Source organism: Astatotilapia calliptera, chromosome 22 (genome assembly GCF_900246225.1).
Source record: "Astatotilapia calliptera chromosome 22, fAstCal1.2, whole genome shotgun sequence".
In the NCBI taxonomy this organism is placed as follows: domain Eukaryota; kingdom Metazoa; phylum Chordata; class Actinopteri; order Cichliformes; family Cichlidae; genus Astatotilapia; species Astatotilapia calliptera.
The window spans coordinates 18,204,392-18,226,927 of NC_039322.1; the positions used below are offsets into that span (position 1 = coordinate 18,204,392).

Genomic DNA, 22,536 nt, shown 5'->3' on the forward strand with positions numbered 1-22,536 from the left:
GGGAACGGAGAGAATAGAGAGAGGATAGGAATGGAGAAGGAAGCTAAAAAATGGGGGGTATATAGTAAGGAGAAAAAAGAAACAAGAAGGGCAGGTGGAGAACAGGTGGTGGATGCCAGGCTCTGCAATGCAAATAAAATTGTTAATCCATTTTTTTAATGATTTTCATCCTTTAAAATTCTTAATATGGCTACCACTGAGGTGGAATAATTGCATTAGGTCTAATGTCCTTCCACCTGCTGAGAGACCTTTAACAAAGCAAGTGATTACATAAGGTTTTCACATGGTTGGCTGTTTCACATGTGCCAAGATAATATTCTTCAATTCCAAATCCATGTGCAGCCATTGGACATTTTTTGCATTTTGACTGTACGTCAAGAAACACCTGAGTCCTGTAGGCGAAGCCAGCTGATGGAAGGGTGAAGTGGAGAAGGGATGCATTATGCTGTCTGCTCCTATTAGTCTCCACATGCAATCACACACACACACTTCAGTGCGTGAAGCAAGCAAGGCAGAAAATATCCATCTTTACACGCTGTTCAAGAGTGTCTTGTCACAACTTGGCTCGAAGAGAGATAATCAGGGCGACCACACATGGGTCACGGAGTTAAAGATTTATTTCAGTCCAAAAATCTCGGCCCTTGCCTACAGATTGTCCACATTAATATGCAAATATCTGTTTAGAGAAAGATATATAAGAAGACAGATTTTTTTTAATGGCAATGCTAAGGAAAATGTACAGGATACAGTTATCATGTTAACAAGTATGAAGATTATGAGAATGAAAGCAGAGTATAAAGCACAGTTCCTAGACACACATGCATTGACTAGGAAATATATAGTTAGTATAAATTTTTCCATCTGCTCCCTTGGTGAAGAAGACAAACACTTCTCAAAGGCCTCCACCACTGACGCAGTACAGTACAACATGATTCACTTGTGAATAACACAGCCAATTAAGCAGCCACAACACAGGGCTCATGGCAACTTGAGGCCTCGGAGGACTCAATTACTGTTCTCGGTTTGGAAGGACAGAGGATGAGGTAGAGAGAAAAATACGTATAGGGAGAGATTCCTGAAAAGAGGATAGTGTGTTCTCTTCATGCTGGAAGTACAAAGATTCTGCTTGGCACCCATATGCATTATGGGTGATCATTAATAATGACTACGTGTTCGAGGAGAATAACAGTTGGATTCTTTAAATAGGGAACTACCTTATGGGGATTTCCTGCCCCAGTTTCATCCTGTATAAAGATAAATGGATATTTGCAAATAGGTCATTTATAGTCTGCTTTCATATTGTGTGAAATCACTGTTGCATTTGATGTTATTAGGTGCTGGAGATGAATGTGTCCGTAAGCAGATTAAGTCATTCTGTGAACATAGTGCACTTGCTCATGGCGGGTTCAGATAGAATAGCTCTTCTCTGTTCAATTAATGTTTAACACGACAGGTCATTTCCAGTAATTTCCTGAGGAAGATTTTATATGATATATGAGGATGGTGTTCTGTCAGACACTGTAAACAAGCAGGAAGAGAAAATGAACGGAAATTAATTCCTGACAGCAAACCCCCATTTTTTTGGCACGGGTTTGTTTGACAAAGGATGATGGGAAATGTAGTGAAGCAGGTAGAATGGAAAAGGGTTATTGATGACATAATGATGGGCTTTTATTTCAGTGTAATGCGGTGTGTAATGACTAAGACTGGTTTACAAGAAAACCCAATGCCACCAAAGACTCTCCAGGTATTAAACCAAATTGTGAATTTTGTGCCTTTAGAAAGAAAGCGGGCAAAGGATCAAGAAAGAGCTGAGAGAAGGCTGAAAAGGGCATCAGTAATTGCAATCCTCAGTACTTCAATCAGGAGCTAAAGTTAAATTAAGCTTTGGAAATTGTGCAGGGCTATGTGTGTGTTTGTTGCTGGAAAATGTGGAGTAAAATATGTAGTGCTTGGGTGCTCAAACTTTCACTAATATATGGGACCTATGATTTAAAGGGACATTGAGGGCCAATCTGTCCTAGAGAAGAGCATATCTGAAGATGAAGTTTGGAGTCATCAAACACTGACCTGTCTGCAAACTGGAAAATGGGCCTTTTTTCAAGCACCAGGTGAAACATGGAGCTGAAAGAGAGATGGCGCTAAGGGAAATCAGAGTTGGAAAGAAAAAAAGAGGAAATTCTTAAGAGTGAGGTGATGTATGAGAGTAACTCGTCATATTAGATGGCTTATCCTTCAAGTTCTACGTGGCTTTCATTTCTCACTGAATCCACTGAGTTACAAACCCTGATTGTGGCCCTTCAGATGAAGAAGTCCACCGAGGTGTTAAAGGGGCGTGTCTTTGAGTGGACTGGATTTTAAAAGTTTAGATAATGGGGAGGGACATGTGAGTGGAAATTGTAGCTTATTTCCATGTTTCACATGTTAGCAATGCAGTCACTTTTGCCCCATACACAGAATGAGTTTAGACACAAATATCAACAATTCATCAATGCATCACAGCATCACGTGATCCCAGTGGTTAAATCCAAAGGCAGTCATTAGAAAAAATAAGTGCTTTTCTTTGTTCTTCCTTCACTGACCAAATACTCTCCTGTTTAGCTCTGACTGATGCTACAGCAGCTTCTAGTCTAGTTCTGCCATTTTTGTGCAGCCAGTGAGCTTTGAGTGTACCAGGATATACTTTAAGTTTCTAGATCACTGGATATTCTTATCTATGTATAAACCCAGAATATAAAATCATGCCTCTAAAAGGATGCACCTGCTTCCCAGCAGTACACAGATCTCATTAACACTATTCCCATTTCTCTGTCATGCTACCACTTCCCACAAGTACATGGAATTCCCCAGCAATGTACAAACTTCCATAATGATGAAAACGGCAGCAACAGCGACATAAGGCAGTTACAGTTGCGCCCAACATACAGCAACACAGATGGGCAGTTTGATGTAAGCTAGGGTTATGGCGGGGAGTTGTGTTAAAGAACAGCAGCCACATAAGCATTTGGAGCCTTTGATCGCAAAAGAATGTGAGGCTATACCGCAGCATTTGCATATTCTAATGAGTCCAACGTTCAGGGTTAGCCGCTTACACTAATGACGCGTTTAGCTCTTAATAAATCAGTTAAGGCAGCTCCCCGTCAGAGCCCAGGGAGCTGCACCAGTGTGAGTGCGTGCATATTTCATTATAATGTAGCTTTGTGTGTTCGTGTGTGTCATTGTGCCGTAATAATACGAATGCATTAGTGAGTAAATAAGTCTGTTTGGGAGCGCTCATCTACTTGTTTCTATTTTAGTACTTGTGCCATAATGTCTGTTTTTTTTAGACTTCACTTCACTTGTGCGCATGTGTGTATGTTTGTGTGACTTTCATGTGCTTAAATGGTGACAGTGGAAGGAGCAGAACCTTCTCTTAACATATTTTGTTAGGACAAAAAACAACATTGCATTTTACCTCTCAGACTGAAAATATGACCGATCACTATTGAGTTGTCTGTTACAATTTTACTTTAATTCATATATCACCTTTTACTATTTTCTCTTTGCACTGCATATATTAGTTAGCTTTTCTATATGTAACTTTATAGGATACAGTCAGGTTGCTCAAAAGCACTGGAGAAAGTCATCTAGTTATTTGATAATAATAATTATTATTATAATTATTACATTATTTATTTTTATTTAATTATTGCCAAATATTAACAAAGTAAACCTCTCTTGCACAAAACACCCAAAACGTATCACACTGTGAAAATGAATCTGGTGATGACAGTGCTAATAAAACGCAGCATTCTGCAGTAAATGTTTTAGTGCTACTAACCAGGGATCGCAGCACACTTCTGACTTTGTTGATAATGTGACGATTCATGAATTTTTCAATTCATAGCCCTCAGATGCTGGTAAAAATACAAATATGTGAATCTCAGGTAAAAAACGTTCAACTTGACACATGCTACTGATACAACAAGACCAATTTAATGCTTCAGATTAAAGCACACTCTTACACAGATAGATGATACAGCATCTACTGGTACCCGGCGGGGGGGATACAGGAAGTACAGGCTCCTGTAGCCACAGACAATCATCACTGAGAATATGAACCCATAACCAGTGGTTAATTTCTCTGCCTGAAGCTCTAGGTTTTTTTTCTGCTTTGTCGAGCACTAGCAGTTCAGCCAGTTATCTGAACAACATGAAATCAGTCTTTTGTCAAAATATTATTGTGCCCTTTTCTTTGCAAAGATGAGAACAACAGAAAGAAGGAAGGGGAGAAAAAACCCTTTCACAGTTTATGCCAATTTGGCCCAGTAGTGGTTAGAAGGTTGTTGGGCCACGGTTCTATCAGAGGGATTAGTCCTCAAATGGGATTACAGGCTAGTATGAAAAAAGGAAGAAAAGGGGGTGGATGCTCAAGCAAGCAAGAGAGCAGAAATATTGAAATGCAGACAGACACATTTAAGTAAAGAGATCGCTTTATCTTCATTAGTGGGGAAGTCGAAAGGAAGAGGAGGAGACTGTCTTAAGAGGGATGGAAACTGAATGGTGAGATGTGAATTCTATAGTTTAATGAAGATTAAAGACCGAACAGTTTAAAGCGTATGCATGTGTGGAGACAGCACAGAGGACAGTGAACTCGTGTTTCGTTATTTCTGTTGTTTTTTTCCCTCTTTCATTCCACCTCTACCTTCAGTTCTCCCTCTGAAGTGAGGCAGAATAATATCTGTGAAGATGCACTGGAGTGGAATATCCTAGTCACCCATCTGGTATGACTAGGACACTACAGTAAAACCCACACAAGCTCTTTCACCCAGTCACACACACACATATACACACATGCGTGCTCATACAGTTATATGGTGTTCACATATACTGTGAAGGACGGCTGAGACCCACAACTTGGAGTGCCAGCGGCATGTTGCTGCCCTGCCACCATGCCCCCTCTGCATGTAGGTCAGCCTCTCTGGGCCACCCCTTCCCTCCCTCAGCTATCTCCCTCAGCTCCTTCCTGCCCTTCCCTGATGGCTTATTTTTTTCTATACTTCTGCTCATTTCTCATTCTCACGCTGAGAACGTGCTGTCCTGTTTTCAGTAAGAGAGATCACAGTTTACTTTTGCTTTCACTCATGAGGTGGAGGGAAAGATTGTGTTTTGGGTTAAAATGTGTCCCTCAAAACAATAACCCTACGTACTAATGAATGATGCAGTGCATATAAATATGAACCTGCCCCTCCCTTCCTTCCCTCCCCATCTCCAGCTGCCTCCCTCTTCCCGCTCCTCCACAACCACCCACACATGCAGGGCCTTGGAGTGGGGGTATGTCACCAGGGTGCACCACCACTTCCCCTGCCGGTGGCGGACTCCCTCAGGTGTCGGTGTGTTGGTGGTTCTTTGTGTCTGGGGGTGGGCGTCCGGGTACACACCGGCTCACTCCTTGGCGGCCGCTTGTCGGGGCCTGGGGCCTGGGGCTCGCTCGGGCCCCTTTGGAGGTGGGGTGCCCCCGGCCTCTCGGCCTAGGGCTCGGTCACTCAGGCGCAGCTGGGGGCCGGCGGAGCTCACGGGCGCGTCACTGCAACTCCCCCTGACTTCTGCTCCGCGGCTGCTGGGCGAGCCCTCATCTGGGACTCTCCTCAGCTCTTACTGGGACAGTGGCGCGGCTGCCCCTCTGTTGGTCTTCCATGGTCTCTTGTGTTCTGGGGGCCTCTGGATGTCTGGAGTTTTGATCTCCTCCATACCCGCTTCACACCCTGGAGGACGGGGCTGTGGCCCCCCCACACTCCCTAGCAGATCATTACATGGAGAAACCTTTGGAATGCAAGCATGCTGATCCACACAGGTATGCACACATGGGTATTCACAGACGCGGACTAAAGCTTTCTTGGCTGCTGCCTCAAAGCACACTGTGCGCTGTCTATCTTGCGTGCTGCACAATATCGTTTATTACTTAGTAAATACTGATATCTATGACTAGCTAGTTTATTGTGATGGTGCTTTGTTTTCTCTATTATTATGTTGCTCTTTGTTGTTTGCTGTCTCCTCTGTTTGTTTTTGTTTGTTTGTTTTTGTTTTTTTTTTCTCCATACAGGTGACCCAGGAGTTTTTTTTTTTTTTTCTCTCTCTTCCCCCCCCTTCTCACCGTCTCTTCTCCCCTTTGGTTTTCTTTCTTTCTCTCCCCCTCTCTCTCTCATTCATTCCCCCTGTCCTATTTATTAAAAAAAAAAAAAAAAAAATGACAAAGGATGAACTGAAGCTCTGCCATCACGTAATGTCGCATACTGCTGTTTCTGATGTCATTTAGAAAAAAAAAAAAAAAAAAAAAAAAAAAAAAATATGATACCAACTGTCCTGTTTGACATTTTGGGAAAGACACCCATCTCTGTTAGCGTTGTTGACTTTACATCCACCTCTGCTGAACTCCCCTGGGGGTACCACAAGGCTCGATTCTTGGACCTCTCCTTTTCTCTTTATACCTGCTCCCATTTGGTGCTATTTTCCAAAAAGCCCCATATAACAAAATCCTTATCACCAATTTACACTAGGTATAAAATGGATCCTACTCTAAAGCTCAATACTCATATAAACACATTGGGGAAATGATTGCTTTATCCAGTTGAGGCTGGTGTCAAAAATCAACCCTTATCCATCCAAATCCAACCTTGAAACTCTAATACATTCTTTTATGTCTCATCTCTTTTGCTGCAATGTGCTTTTTATAGGAATGAGCCAGCCCTCCATTGCTCACCTACAGCTTGTGCAAAATACCCATGCTTGATTTTTATCTGGTGCAAGCGCGCAAAAGTGCATCACTCCAGTTTTAGCTTCCCTTTACTGGCTTCTGTTTTTTAAACATATCTCTTAATGATCGCGTCTCATTTTAATCTGTCTGAACTGCTTGACCTATGTGTCCCATCTTGTTCTTCCTAAGCTCAGCAGACTAGATGCTTTTACTGCTTCCAGTGACGCAATGCAAACTCAAAGAGCTTTAACAGTTGCAGCTCCAAAACTGTTGAATGATTTGCCACTATCATTCAGGCAGTCTCCTTCACTAAATCTTGCTTAAATACAGACTTTCACTCCCTGGCCTTTGACCCAGTGTGAGATGCTGACTGTGATTTTAAGTTACTCCTTTATTGTTTAACGTCTACAGCTCTTTGTGCCTCTTTATTTTTTACCCTCTGGCCTTTTATGTTTGGTGTTATTGTTCAGCACTTTGGTCAGCCCTGTTTTTGTTTTAAAAAGTGCTTCATAAATAAAATGGTATGGTACAGCATGATAAGGGCCTAGCCTCAGGATCTCAAAACTGAAGCTCAGGCAAGTTGCTTAAAACTGCATTTATGCTGATGGCCAGCAGTAGGCATCCCCTCTGGTTACAAAGAGTGAACCAGAAAATGGTCACACTGCTTATCTGATGTGACCTCAGTTCACACTGTGATAATTATGTTATGTTCTCATTTGGATGTTTATGTTACCATGGTATCACAGCTGTAAACAAGGTTAACTTTAAAAAAGTGAAGATTCTCTGTGGAGAAAAAAGTGTTTCCAGCTACTAGCCAAAGAGCAAAAGTCAGAGTACAACTCAAGTATAAGTTAGGCCTAAAGTTATCAGCCTTGGCTCAGGAGATAGAGCAGCTCCTCTATCAGGCAGAAGGGCAGTGGTTTAATCCCTGCCTCCTCGTGTCCATGCATTGAAGTTTCCCTGGGCAAGAGACTGAGGCCCCAATGCATCTATCAGGGGGTGAATTTGTGATCGTTAGAATTTGCCTGATTCATAGAGTAAGAAAGAAAATCTATGTGAATAGATGAATGTGTCTTACAGTAAATCAGTATTCATACAGAGTAAAATGCACTATGTAAGAACCAGTCCATTTACCACTGATTTCTGTCTTTTAGACCCTGACAGATGACTTTTGTGCGTCATCCCATGTTTGTCATCTGACACTCAAGTGATGAGCCACATCAAGTGACACAGTCAGGTGCTTTGCTGCCACAGAACAGCAAAGTGCCTGATAACCTCAGGATAAGTGTGGAAATGTCTGTTATTAATCTCATCACCTCTGTGGAGAGGTGAGATGAGATTCAGAATTACAAGCTTTCAGCATCACTCTATTTATGGCAGTATGACAAATGTCTTTGTTGTTGCTTGTTTGTTTGTTTTTGCAAAACACCGCATTGAAAAGCAGTCAGATAAAAAAAAATATGCAATTCAGCATTGGCAATACCCTGCATTAAAAACACACACGATACCCCCTGCTATGGCTTTCTACTCTTTTTTGGATATAGTGCACATATGTGTATCTATTTAAAAATTTATGAAAAAAAAGACATTTGGTCTATTTTTACACATACACTTAAATTTGGAGGGAAATGTAAGTATTACATTATGTATACAAGAAGGAAAATGGCAGATTTTTATGTGTTAAAGGCTAAAAAAGTTTTAAAAGTCAAATCCAACAGTTTTGACGATGGCTTTGTTTCTTGTTGCCAGTGTTACTGCAGTATCAGATCACAGTGCACAGTGTGAAAATATTTCTTTTTGGCTGCAGGTAAAATATAGAAAGTATAAGAATTTGATTGCCTAGAATCCAATAGTAACGACAGTTGCAGGCAGCCAACTGTTCCATTTAGGACATAAAATAAAACTTGGAAAAAGTATGTTGGATAATGCAGGATGAATTCCAAGATGTTGTGTTTAAAGTCCTCCACTCAAAACTTGTGTTTTGGTTACTGGTGCGTCTGATGCATGTTCAGATGGTAACTAAAACTCATTTTTCTTATAAGTGTCAGTGACCAGTTTGGAAGTTAGTCCTGATCTTACGGTAGACTTACAAAAGTGTTGTGTGAAAAGTTATATTGGGAATAAGCTTCCAGTGATGTGTCACAAATCATGATTTATTCATGCAAAGGTTGACATCTGGCTTATGCATGGATCTGTAGTTGTTTCTGTTGTAGGATCTAGAAATAAAAGTTCCTAAATGGTCTCTTTTTTTGGCATGAACTGGTGTCATCTTCCATGTCCGACTAGCTGAGCTAATTACCAACTATGCACTGCTTCTTTCTGCTTGTCTAAAGGCCTTTACTGCTGTTCAAAATTTCTTAGGGGGTTCATGAAAACGGTCCTGGCTCTTTCTCAAATGAGTTCCTACAAATTACTCTGGCGCCAGGATGTCTTTTATCTTCTCATCTTTTTGCCTTCTGGGGTTTTTGATGTGGTTTTTTCCACCTGCCACTCTTCCAATTTCTCATGCTCCTTTTTTTCATGTCTTTTTCATTCATTCCTTTAAGCACCTACATCCTTTTCACTTATGATCAGTATGCTAAATACTTCCAGTTGATTTTTACACTTTCCTCAGTATGAAATAAACTATATTGCAGTATACATAGAACTTCCTGGGTATCTCCAAAAGCCATTTTAAAGCTATAATTGCACAAAAAAACCCAACTATGTTTTCATGTCTGAAAACAGTGTATGGCTCACAGGATAATGTGTTTGTCTGACATCTCTATCCATCAGACAGCACAGTATCAGTGTTTCTCTCTCTGTCCCCGTGCCCAGGCAAACAGTTGGCTGGGCCGATTCCCTTGGCATCAGAAAGCCGTAATGCCACCCGCTGACGTTCAACACATTACCAATCACAAATCACAAAATCCAAGCAGTTCTATTATTACGAGATGTACATCATATAATATTGCTTGATGTTTTCAAATAAAGTTCAAATGTTCTAGTGTTATGTATATATATATATATATATATATATATATATATATATATATATATATATATATATATATATATATATATATAATATTTAATCTCTGCAGTAATCACAACAAAGTAATGTTAAAAAGGGATTAAAAAATGGCCACTGTAGACAGTTATCTTTTCACTAAATCCCATTTCCGGTGCTTTTCATGTCTTTTTTCCACCACAGTCATTTTCATCTCTTTTGCCCAACGTTACACTGACACAGACTGTTGCAGTAGTCTAAAATTCCAGCCAAGAGACCTATATTATTTTTGTCCTCATCTCTCCCTCATTCTTTCACAGTGGTGAAAATCTCCTGCGTTTTAATGGCTGGTTTGAGGGATGGAGTTCTTCTGTTCAGTTTTTACCTAATAGCTCATTTCTACACACATGCATACACAGCGCACAAACAGCCAGAATGTGCACAAGTTGGCACCCACAGTGACATATGTTTCACACTGACACACCTCTGTGTGAAGTAGCTGCAGGTGACAATGAGTGAGCTCTCCACCTCCCCTCACATACTGGTCTATCTATTCTTGCTGTCCAGTGGGCCAGAGGGCGTGATACAGTCAGATCGAGATCCATATCTTAGAACAAGCCCCAGTAGCTCTACTTTTGGAGTCATGGGAAAACAGAAAGGCAGGATTCTCCATGCGGCTGTAGTTTTTGTCTGAGCTCTTTTCATCTTTTAAACGACTTCAAAGGAACATGACAGTATTTAATGAGGGTTTAGTGAACAAGTGAAATTTTCCAAACACATCATTCAGTTTAGGTTTTTGAAACCTTCCTTTCAGGCAGCTCTGTCTTTTAATTAATTCAGTTCAGTATAATAATCGACTTGGGGTGGGGAGTGGGGGAAATAGACTTCTTTTTGAGATAGATAATTCATCACAATGAGCATATTCATGTCTAGTTTTATTTTTGTACAAGGGCTCATCGTTGTTGCGTGGTAACAGGAAACTTCAGTCACTTGCTGAACAGAATCCCGTTCATAAGCTTAGTTACAGAAGCTGGAAGACGAAATGGCCAACAATAGGAATTTCTAAATTTAGTTTTGTGCTTTCAAGTCTGGTTTTTGCCACTTGTGCTAGTGTAGTAAGTGAGCTACGACAATAAACAGTAAATGTTCATCCCTGTGCAAAACCATGACTTGTGTATCAGATAGTTGGAATCCTAATCTTTATCTCCACCTTTTCATAGCTCTTTCTGATTTCCTCAAGCTTTCCCTTTGAGAAAACAGGATCAGCATCATCTACTTCTCGATCTGTTCGTCCCCTTGATTACTCCACTTATTTCACACTCAATCTTTCCATCCATACTTCATGCTCCGGTCGTCTTTCCGTCGCACCCTTCGTTTCTTCTCCCCTCTTCTATCACTCCCTCAGTCGCTTCATCTAGATCCATCTCTCCATAGACAATCTGCCACCACTGTGCTCGCTGCAGCCCTCCCAGAGTGATCCCGTTAGAAGGCTAATGCTCTGAAAAATGACAGCGAACCGGCACTTTTACCGCCATCACCACCGCCTGCCGCCAACAGCCCTGTTGCCTGGCAACTCCCCAGACAGCTTTTCTCCAAAAGGCGAGAACTCCTGTCTGCTCTGCTGCGATAGAGAGCCAAGCCTAATAAGCATTATATCTCATTTTGTCTTATCATTTAGTTGTTAGTGACACAAGTTTGCTCGGAGCTGCGACTATGCAAAGCGCGCCGATGCAGAATGCGTCTCTCGTAGTGAATGAATAAAATGATTTGCAAGAAGTGTGACTTCCTGGAGCATTGTTGTTGGAATAAGAGGCTGCTCAGCCAAAAACACAAATATACAAAAATGACAAAGATGCTGGAGAACGATGGAGTAAAGCTGTTCTGTAGAAAAGCTCTCAAGAGGTCTGACAACATAGATCAAACAAAACAACTTAAAGGTTCGTAATAAATATCTGATATTTAGGTTCATTTTTGTCTATTCAAGCTCGTCTCTGAATCCTTTAGATCCTTTACACTGAGCACAGCTGCATTGGTCGATAAATTAAAGTAAAAAATCAGGAAACTAAGATACTTGCACTTTTCCGCATCTGTGCGTATTTAAATGTTGCCGCAAACAGTGCACTGCAACTTCATCACAGAAGCGGAACACAAGAGATACATAGAACGTATGCCAAGAGGCATTAATGGAGATGCTACATAATTCAGCTGCTGATTTGTACAAGTATAATAACACCATAAATTCCGAGGAGTTAGACAGTAAATGCTGTGAAATTACATCATGCATCGCCTGTTATGTCGTGTTATCGAATTAAAATAATGTCTTAATCGATCTTAACAACTTGTCAGCGGTCTTTTCTAAAACGGAATGTAACATCGCTGACTTTATCTGCTGGTGTAATCAGCATTTGTCTTTCATGGGCGGCCGTTACATAAATGTCTCAAGGCTTAGTCTTTACAGGCTGTTTACTGCTTGTGGATATTTGACATCAGAAGAACAAGGAGAAGGAGTGGAAAGTTAGATCAAAGGAGACTCATTGTTAGTTTTTTCACAGGCTTCATCAGATAATTTTAGGATTTTGTTTCAATATAGGTCTGACAGTACATAATTACAAAAATTGCTGAAAATGCTTCAAACATGTTGTCTTCTGTAAAAAAAAAGAAAAGAAAAAAAATGTATTTCACTTAAGCATTGTTTGTATCGTGCATACAAATACTGCCCTTCTCTGCGATGTAGTCAGCAGGTTGCAGATTGCTTGTTTTCATTGTTTAAAAACTGCATTACTTCCCATGACCGGAGATGAAACCAGTAACCTGCTACTGCCCTGCGACTTGGCAAAAACCAGGACATCTCATGCATAAGGGATGCACAGATATTCTCATGCTCACAGCATTACTAAGCTAAAAATAAAATGAAAGTAGAAGCTCCCTGTAGCTGCACGATGAAAATCTTAGGATTCCTTTTCCTAATTGTGGTTCCATGTAGAAAAAAAGAAGAAAAAAAAAAGCCTTTCTGTGCGTCATCTCCTGTCCCACTTTCCCGGGTGTCTACCTCTGATGGCTTTTAAAGCAGAAACCCCGTTCCATCAGTCCTTCACCTAAAGCTAACAAGAATCCAAAACTCAAGTCCCAGAATATTCTCAGACGCTTGCGACACGAACCACGCGGCTGCCACGGAAACTCTCAGAAGGGGTACGAGAGTGCTTTGACAAAGTGTGTGAACTCGCTGCCACCGAAGCGATCCTCAGTCTTCAGTATGTTTCTGCTTTGCGACATCAGAAGTTTTGAAGATTGTGGAGAAGTTGTTGTGGGGGGAGGGAAGGTTTGTGTCGTGTATTTTCTTTTTTATTTCTTTTTTTTTTTGCAAACCGTTTGCAATGTTTAACTAACTGCATATGTAATCCTGTGCAGAGCTGAACATTTGAAACAGAAAGAGCAGTGAAGAGAAGCTGAGTAGGGAACACTGTGGAAGTTGTATTTCTACGATAGAGGCATGGGAATAAAAGCTAGGAAACTGTACTATGATATAACTCACCAAGGATACCCAGAAATGATGTGTTATGGGCCCATTTTCTTTTCTTTTCTTTCTTTCGGGTGAGTCAGGGCACCTTTTTAAGCACCAATTTCCCATTTTAAGCCATCATCCTATAGAGAACCTCTAATATAAATTCATCAAGGTCAAGAAGGGAGGCATGAATAGCTGTAATCTAAATTAATGCAAGCTGAATGGAGAATATTCATGTCAGAATGACAAGTGCACAAGGTATTTTGGGGTGTGTATGTGTAGGTGTGCATTTGTGAATGGTTGAGAGCATTAATAAAAAGTACAGTGTCATAGGTATGAGGATGGAAACGAGGCAATCTTTTCAGTGTATTTCTTTTCCCTTTGTTTACTCTTCTTTTTTTGTTTCCCAGGAATTTCGATTATAGACTACGTTTCGTGAAAAATGTTATTGGGTTTGCTTATACACACATACGCTCACACACCATCTGCTGAGACATTAGACATGTCTAATTGCGAATACTAAACATGCACACACCTGGAGAGCATCATGGCATTGTGCCCGGCCTCGCCCCAGGTGTCTCACAGTTGATATATTAGAGTGGCCTCAGATGAGTCCATGCAGCCAAGCTAATGCTCTTATTAAAGGCTTTTCAAAGGTAGCGAGAGGGGAAAAAGGGAAAGGGGAGGTGACGTGTTTTAGCGTATTAATATCCACCACAGGTGCTAATTTGCTCTGCAAGTCACTCGTGTCATGAGCTGTGGCGAAAGACAAGTGGAAGCGAAGAGAAAGCTGGAAGGAACGGAGAGACGATGGCAGGATTAAGAGATAGCGTGACGGAGACTGAGTGAGAAACAAGAAAGAAAGGAGGAGGTGTAAATCACATTAATGAATAAGCTTCATTAGTTGTGCCCATTAGCATCCTAAGCACAGATTAATTTAACTTTAGCTGACTTTGGAGAGGCCCAGTGGCCGTGATGGGGAAACAGTTTGATTTCACACCTGGATAGCTGATCACAGACACCCTGAATTTGCAGGAGCATTGGATAGTCTGTATTTCCTTTGTGAAGTAAGCCACAAAGCGAAAACTAATGTGAGAACAGCCGAAAGGCTCACTGAGGGCTTTCTTTATGTAGAGCTTATTTAGAGTGTTTCTCTGTTGGTTTTATCATTTCTTCCAGTGACAGTGTTTGTCAATGCAATAGCAAAGTGGGTGGCACTCGCCTTGCCGTCACAGTTAAATGTTGTCTTCAAACATGTCGGGTTAATGTTTTGAAGGAACCAAAACAGCAATCTTTTCCTACTCATAACCAGGCGGTTATGAGTTAACAGCAATGTTTCAATCTCTGGGATGAGATTGGTACTTTTGTGGGAGCTGTACTCAGTTTTTTTTTCTTGTCTATTTGTTGTTTTGTCAACAGGCCGACCCCCAAGGCCGAGACATTGCCATCCGACCTTTCTTGGAGCACTGTGAGAACACCCACATGACCATTTGGCTGGGCATCGTCTATGCCTACAAGGGGCTACTAATGGTGAGGAAACAGGATTTCGTCAAATGTAAAGATTGATCTGCAGATGTGTCTGCTGATGTGGCTTGGATTTTCTTTTGCAATCTATCTCTAGTGTATACTTTACATTTACCAACAAGTCTATATAAAACACCTTTTAATCAGGAAAAACAAAGAAAAGTGCAGAAGGAACAAGAGACCCATTTTGGACAGACATGCAATAGATGATTAGGACAAAAACACAATTTTTGTAATTTTGCTTCTGTACGCCACAACACTGGATTGTTCCTCAAACAATGAACATGTGATTGAAGTGCAGACTTTCAGCTTTATTTTGATTTTTTTCCCTAAAACTTTAGGTGAATATTTTGGAGGATCAGGAAGGACCCTTCTCTCCAATACAAAGACCTGGAAAGAAAACAATCTTCAATAACACAGGAGAAGCTTTGATTAAAAAAGGGGGAGGAAATGAGAGTGGATAATGGCTTCCTTTTTTCCTGACTTTATACTTTCCTTAACAGTTTCAGAAAACAAATATGACAGAGTTTCTCATCTAACTCTTGAGAAGCTGAATGAAAGCACGCAGTTTGCAATATGTCAAGCTACTTGTTTCATTTGCACTTGTATGAGTTTATGGTATGACTGCCTCTTTTTCTAACTGCTACTGATTTAACACTTACAGACATTAAAGTAAATTTCTGTTTGGTTTTTTTTGTTTTTTGGATCAGCGATATTGAGTTACTTTAGACTAAATGGTTTTCTTCAGTGATTTCATTTGAAAACTCTGTGTTACTTTAAGCTCGTCAGCAGAGCTTCAAACTCTGAATGTGTAGTTATTATCAGCTAGCTAATAGCTAGATAATATGTGCTTTAAAATCTCCATGAAGAAGGAGAAACTGTATAATGCCTGCCACAAAAAGAGAGACACTGAAGATAGACCATTAAAGATAAGTGTGCTGCACATGTCCAGCTATACAAACACACAGTCAAACATTCATTCTAAATGGAAAAACAAGACCCAAAAATATTGGGAAAAAGCTTAAAGAAAAAGCTAATCTTTAAAACAAACCACAGATTCTGCTGATCTAATTCAGCTGTTACAAAGTTTAAGAAAACCTCTGTGGTCACCTCTAGTTTTAAAGTAAGAGCTTGGAACAGTTAAAAGACTCTGATCGAATAATCGAAGAGGCCAACTGCTGAAATAAGGTCTCAGCAGGTCTGCCTTATAGCAAGGAGCCTGGCTATGAAGGGCTTTGTATGCTATTAACAATATTTTAAAGGGAATTCTGAACTTCCACGGAAGCCAGTGAAGGGCAGTAAGGATAGGAGTGATGTGTGAGGGCTGAATAGTTTTTTTTAGCAGCCTAGCTGCTGCATTTTGGACCAGTTAAAAATGGGCTAGGGCTTGCTGAAAGACGCATGTGAAAAGGGAGTGAGTTGCAATAATCAAGACTGAAGAAAATGAAAGCATGTACTAAATGTTCCTCATTATTAGGTGTTAGTAAAAGCTAGATTCTGGTGATGTATGACTCATCTTAAGCAGATTGAAAGAATACAGAGTAGCCTGGCTAAAAATACTACCTAAAAGTTCCCAAAAAGGAAAGATGGAAGGAATGAGGAGATGGTAGAGGAATAAGCCAAGAGACTTTCTTGTAAAATAATAAGACAGGAACAAAGAAGTTTAGCGGTACAGAAAGTTAAAGTGATGTAATTGACAGGAGCCGTCAACTCCGCGAGGCACCGGGAGGTACAGCGCAACACCAAAACGTTTATGGCTTGAGTCATCCCTGCTTTTACATGCATGCAAACTCACATATGGACACATACAAGTACACTGCAGCCGTACCTGACATCCACATGCTCGCACACCTCAGGTGCACTAAGCCTCGATGACTGCTCTATTAATTCTTCTGCTTGTCATTCCACAAACTCTGATTTAGACTTTGAATAAGCAGGCAGCTCTCTTACACAGCTCACTGTGAATTATTCAGCAGTCTGCTGCTGCTGCAACAAACAATTCACTCGCACATAAAATTTTCCAGACGTGAAACTAACTGCTGTCTCTTTAGATTGTATCTCAGCCCTTTACCACGTCATCATATAATGAAGTTTATTTTTGTCTGCTTTCAGCTAAGTGAAATTACACAACCCCCACTCCATGAACAATCAGAAATAAATTAAGAATGAATAATTCTTCTGAAAGACCTCAGACAGAAATGTAAACAAGCAGGAGGAAAATGAGAGCTGCTTAAACGTCACTGATGGAGAAAGACAAGTCCAGACTTTCTATGACCAAAGTCATTCATTTGTTCTCAGATCTTTGTGTGATCTTCTCTTAAACATAACTCATATTCTTCCTTTTCTCTTCTCTTACAGCTGTTTGGGTGCTTTCTGGCATGGGAGACCAGGAATGTGAGCATTCCCGCTCTGAACGATAGCAAATATATCGGAATGAGCGTGTACAACGTCGGCATCATGTGCATCATTGGCGCCGCGGTGTCTTTTCTGACGAGGGACCAGCCCAATGTCCAGTTCTGCATTGTAGCGCTGGTGATCATCTTTTGTAGCACCATCACGCTCTGTCTGGTCTTCGTTCCCAAGGTCAGTTTTTATAGGACAGAGGGTGTGTGTGTGAGCGTGGCTGAAAGACTCTGCAATGACATAAACTAGAGCTTTTAATTATCACTCAGCTAAGTCCTGAAAGCTGAAAATGCAGCGTAAACAGTTAGGTGTTGATTTTTTTTTGCACTCATGCAATTTTAGAGTGCGAGAGTGCAGCTGTGACTAATGCCCATAACTCCACTTTCAGCTAATTACGATGAGAACAAACCCAGACGCAGCCACCCAGAACCGCAGATTAAAGTTCACCCAGAATCAGAAGAAAGAAGACTCCAAGACCTCCACCTCAGTCACCAGCGTCAACCAAGCCAACACTTCTCGACTGGACGGCCTTCAGACTGATAACCACCGCCTCCGTATGAGGATAACAGAGGTCAGCCAGTTACAGCTTCTTTGTTTTCATCTTTTAACCATTCATCACCTTTCAGACAGGACAGCGATGCAGTGGGCACAAAGAGTAAATGTTCTGTTACACTTTAAAAAAGATTTCTTTGACGATTTCTTCATCATTTTGGCAAAGTAGCATTTGCAGCAGTCAGTCACACCCAGACAAACCTTAATTTAGGTTCATTTCTGGCTGATAACCTCACAGTGTGTAAGATAGGCTGTCTGTGGATAATTAATGAAACCTTGGTGTGAAACAATAGTTAAGTGATGGGTGAGAATGTACTTACTTTAAGTGATCAACTGTAATACTCAATGAACTAACAGAACATTTTTTTCTGGGTAAAAAGTTGGACAAAGAGCTGGAGGAAGTGACCATGCAGCTGCAGGACACGCCGGAGAAAACTCCCTACATTAAACAGAACCATTATTCGGATGCCAACAACATTCTCAGCATACGCAACTTTACAGATGGCAAAGGTGAGATACTCGCTGCATGCTTTCATTTAGCCCTGGTCAACTACTGCCATACTGTTTTTATAGCTCTGTTTTTATATCTGTCTGACAATAAGCATTTGAGGCACATGGGAAATATCCCATATTAGTGAAAAATTGTTTCACTCACAGAACCATCTGTAGCAGGGGTGTCAAACCTAAAGCCAAGCAGCCAGAATCGTCCCTGATCCAGCCCACCGGACATTTTTGGAAAGTGTAAACGGGGGCATGTGTTTTATTTTAATTTTACAGCTTCTCCTAACAATAATGACCTTGCGCACAGCCATTCATACTACAGTAATGAGCTTTTGTTACTATTAACTGTAGAAATATTTTGTTTTTTGTTTTTTTAAATGTGTCCACAGTAAAATGAATGATTAAATAAATAAATAAATAAAATAGGGCGTTTTATAAGAATTTACAAAAAGTCTCTGCTGTATGATTACAGGACAGTTTGAGCAATGAGTTACCAAAACATTTTCTGTAATTTACACTGCAAAAAGTCAAGCTGACAGATTTCTTTGATTTACTACGGCAGCCTTTTTTTTTTATCATTTAAAAAAAACTGAGGTGCGCTGAGATGAAAGTGCACCACTTTTTCATATATTGAGAAATCTCAGAGATTGAATGTGCAGTTAAACGACTTTTCAGTGACAGAAAGTGGAGTTTGAGCGGTTTGGCCTATTTAGGATCAACGTAGGCTCTAAGCATCCGATGATGTGAAATGAGTTTGATATCCCTAATCTGTAAGTCACTTTAAGAGGCCACGCCTCTTTACACAGTGGTGCCACTATAGTGCATGAACTAGTTAGTTATTTAAAAAACGAACATTAATCATGAAGCAGGAAATAAGCTATAGAGATCAAAACTGCTTTTGTTTAGTTCTGTTGTAATGTATGCACTTTGATATCATGTTGTGATCGTGCACTGTGCTAGTATCATTTTGTGGTTCCGTTGTGTTACACATTAGCGAGTGTAATTTACATTTTAGTGGTTTGTATCACAATTTCAGGACTATCATAAAATCCTGAACTGGCTTCAGTTTCAAAGTAATCCTCACATACGTTATCTAATACTAATTCTTTGCCACCGTTACGGTGCATTTCCATATTCAGTGGTTTTAGTAAAGGATTTTAATTCTGCTTTTAGAGCAGCTGGATGAAGGAATATCTTTCTTTTTTTCCCATTGCTGGAGCACCTGTCAGCACGAGGGACACAGGAGCATCTGTGACGTCTGTAATGAGTCATGAGATTAGCTACAGCACCTCAGTACACGTATGCTCCACTGCTGTTTGTCAAATTTAGCACATATTGTAGTCACACGTCATTCTCGCCTCACTTTCAAACCCTGGTGTACACTCGGTTTTATACCTAATTATTTCTTGTTTGGGGCGTACGGTAGTTTAGTGTCTGTGAAACAAAGTCGAGAACCAGATAAGAGTAAAGAAAAGTTTGAGAGCAGGTGAGGTGAGTCATCATCGGGCGAGACTAGTTTATGGAAACACGAAGAGCAAATCCTAATTTGCTGAAATATAAAGATGCATGTCCCATCAGTCCTCCAAACTTCTGCCTGTGCTGTTTAAACGATGCATGTATGGCAGACATTATGAAGTCTGCTGCCTCAAATTGAATCAGCGAATCGTTACAGCCCAGCAGCGTCGCTTTGCATTAGGCACCATTTTAAGAGTCGCAGAGTGACGCTGATGTACAGCAGCCGGATCCAGCGTGTCTGCTGCACACGCCAGCACAAAGCTGCTCTCAGGGGTGTCTAATGGATCTGTCTGAGCTCGGGAAGGTAAAAGAGCACAACAGCTGCGCTCATTCTGCCAATTGGGAGCAGAGCGTGTTGGAATTGTTTGAGAAGTTCCTCATCTGTGAAAGTTCATAGTTACGCAGTGAACTGATGGCTGTTAATGAGCACATTCACACAGAAATGTGTGTAATGCTTCTTTTTGTGTGTTTTAGCGTATTCTCTGCCCCTGCCTTTTGTGTTTGTGCTAAAAATAAGTGTACGCCCTCCTGTCTGAAACTAAATATAGTTTGGCTTTAAAATTACTTTAAGTTATTTATTGATATTATATGACGGTGCCGAGGATACAAGGATAGATTTTATATAGATATGTGATAGTGGCTGTTGAATATGGAGCTGTCAGGCAGGAGGAAAAGAAGATCACAGAGGAGATTCATGGATGTATATAAGGATGGCTTTGGCTATCGCAATTTTATTTATGTAGCACATTTCTTTGAAAACAGCAACTACAACAAAGCAAAGAAAATCAACATCTATTACGTGTCAGCCTGGATCAAAAAAAGTTTTGATTCTGTTTTTGAAAGTATGCAGAGATGTAGCTTGTTTCAGTGGTGGGGTGAGATGGAGGCAAATGGTCTGCTGTGGTGATCCCTAAAGGGAGCACCTGGAAGAAAAACACTAGTGGTGGCAGAGATGAAGCAGTTGGAGACCTGGACAAAGATCTCTGGTGGAAATGGAGTGGAGGTGGGTCACACAAATGAGACTGAACAAGAGCCAGGACAGAGGCTGATTGGTTCACAGAAAGTTACCCAAAAAATGATTGGGCCAGTGTGATGATGACAGAGTTACGTTTGACAGTGATGTAAGGAATAGAGTAGCAGCTTGAACACCCAGGAATTCAGGCAGATGAGTGGATACAGTGTGAATCTTCCTTACTGAGCTTATTTTAGTTTGTCTATTTTAGCATGCGTGGTTTCAAAGGTCAAATCACTGGATCCCACAGTGTAGTTCAATTCATAAAAATGCATCATTTTACCTGTTGTTTTACACTTGCTGAGGGAAAAAATCTGTCGAAATTGGAGGCAGCAGCTGGCAGCTGACATCAGGTTCAGTGTAATGAAGTAAAATTCAGATTGTGTGGGCTCATAAAACTGGGTCTATTTTAAGACACAGCCTTTTCTAGTGCTTCCTCGCTTATATCGTCAAAGGAGCCCAATAAATTAGATATGTCAAAGAAGATGTAGGTTATTGGAAATAATTTCTTTTAAACCTTTCAAAAATTAAAAGATGATCAAAGTATATATGAAAAAATAGTTTTCTCTAAATGAGAAAATATTTTTATGTTTGGGTTACAGCGTATCAGCTGCTGGGTTGCTGAAATTCTCTCTTATGGAGACAATAAGAAAGAGAGAGCGCGCGTAAGGCGCTGCTCACAAATGTCAGCCTGACACACGTTCTGACTATAAAATCACAGGTAGTTAAGCTTCCTTTAAAGATCATCGGCACATAAACTTTTCCCAGCTTCATTCTACTTATGCTTGACGGTCATCATCATCATCACCACTGGCTTCTAACTGTAGTCATCAGTATTCATAAGAGAGCTGGTCTAAATGTATTGGGGGCTGTGAATGATTGGCTGTTATAAGGGAAGAACGCTGTGTCAACAGCGATTACGCTCACTCACAAAGGGTGAGACGCGACACTCCACCTCTCCCTCGCTCTAGCTGTCTTCATGAATATGTAGAAGCACATGGCGATGCTGGAGAACACCAGGAGATGACAGTTAAGGTGCGGTTTTCTGACAGGTTGACGGCCATGGCCTGATTTTAGCATGATAAGTTAAATGCTGTTATGTATAGATTAACAGCACTGAAAGAAAGACAAAATATTTTATACTTTACAGTGTTTTTGTTTTGTTTTTTTACTTGTGGAATATTTGCGAATTTTCAGGCTTTAAATACCATTAAATTATTTTTTCATTGAAACATTTTCTTGCCCTATGATAGGACGGTACACAAGGAGTATTTGCCTGCTTTTCACCTCACAAGATCCAATTATTCCTGTTTGAATTAATTCTTCTCAGGTTTAAACTATTAGATATACATTTTCTTTTTCTTCCAGTCCCGTTTAAGAAAGAAGACGGCTCATGTGGTGCTACTTAATGCAGCGGGAGTGTTTTTCTCCCTGTTGTAAAGAGATAGCCTTAGATTACTGGCACTCACAAACAGTAATGTTTTGGTGGCTGTGTGTTTGGTGGTAGAGCACTTAAGCCTCAGTCCTCAGGGCCAGTGGTTTGAATCCTGGCATCTTCAGCTGGTGACTCAGTGCACTTGTTCTGTTGTGATATCACCCAGTCCCCACTTCTGAAATGAATCTGGTCCAAGTGTTAGCGTCCACTTTCAAAGTTTGAGCAAAGCAGGTTTGTTTTTTGCATCTCTGTCCAAAACATAGTCTGACTTGTGTAATTTGTCTAGCATGCAGATAGTTGAGCGAGAAATTTTTGACTAGTTTTTTTAGCCATTTTCACCTGCTCCTTTTGAACTAATCTGTAACGTTAG

At 40.6% G+C, this 22,536-nt stretch overlaps 1 protein-coding gene across 1 annotated transcript in view; it reads left to right on the plus strand.

Annotated features, from left to right (window-relative positions):
* Positions 1-22,536, plus strand: part of gabbr2 (gamma-aminobutyric acid (GABA) B receptor, 2) — a 202,743-nt gene that overhangs the window by 175,883 nt on the left and 4,324 nt on the right. Inside the window, exons 14-17 of the mRNA XM_026156284.1 lie at positions 14,644-14,754; positions 17,107-17,331; positions 17,540-17,722; positions 18,084-18,213. Of these exons, the coding sequence (XP_026012069.1) occupies positions 14,644-14,754; positions 17,107-17,331; positions 17,540-17,722; positions 18,084-18,213 (649 nt within the window). The remainder of the gene's footprint in view (positions 1-14,643; positions 14,755-17,106; positions 17,332-17,539; positions 17,723-18,083; positions 18,214-22,536) is intronic.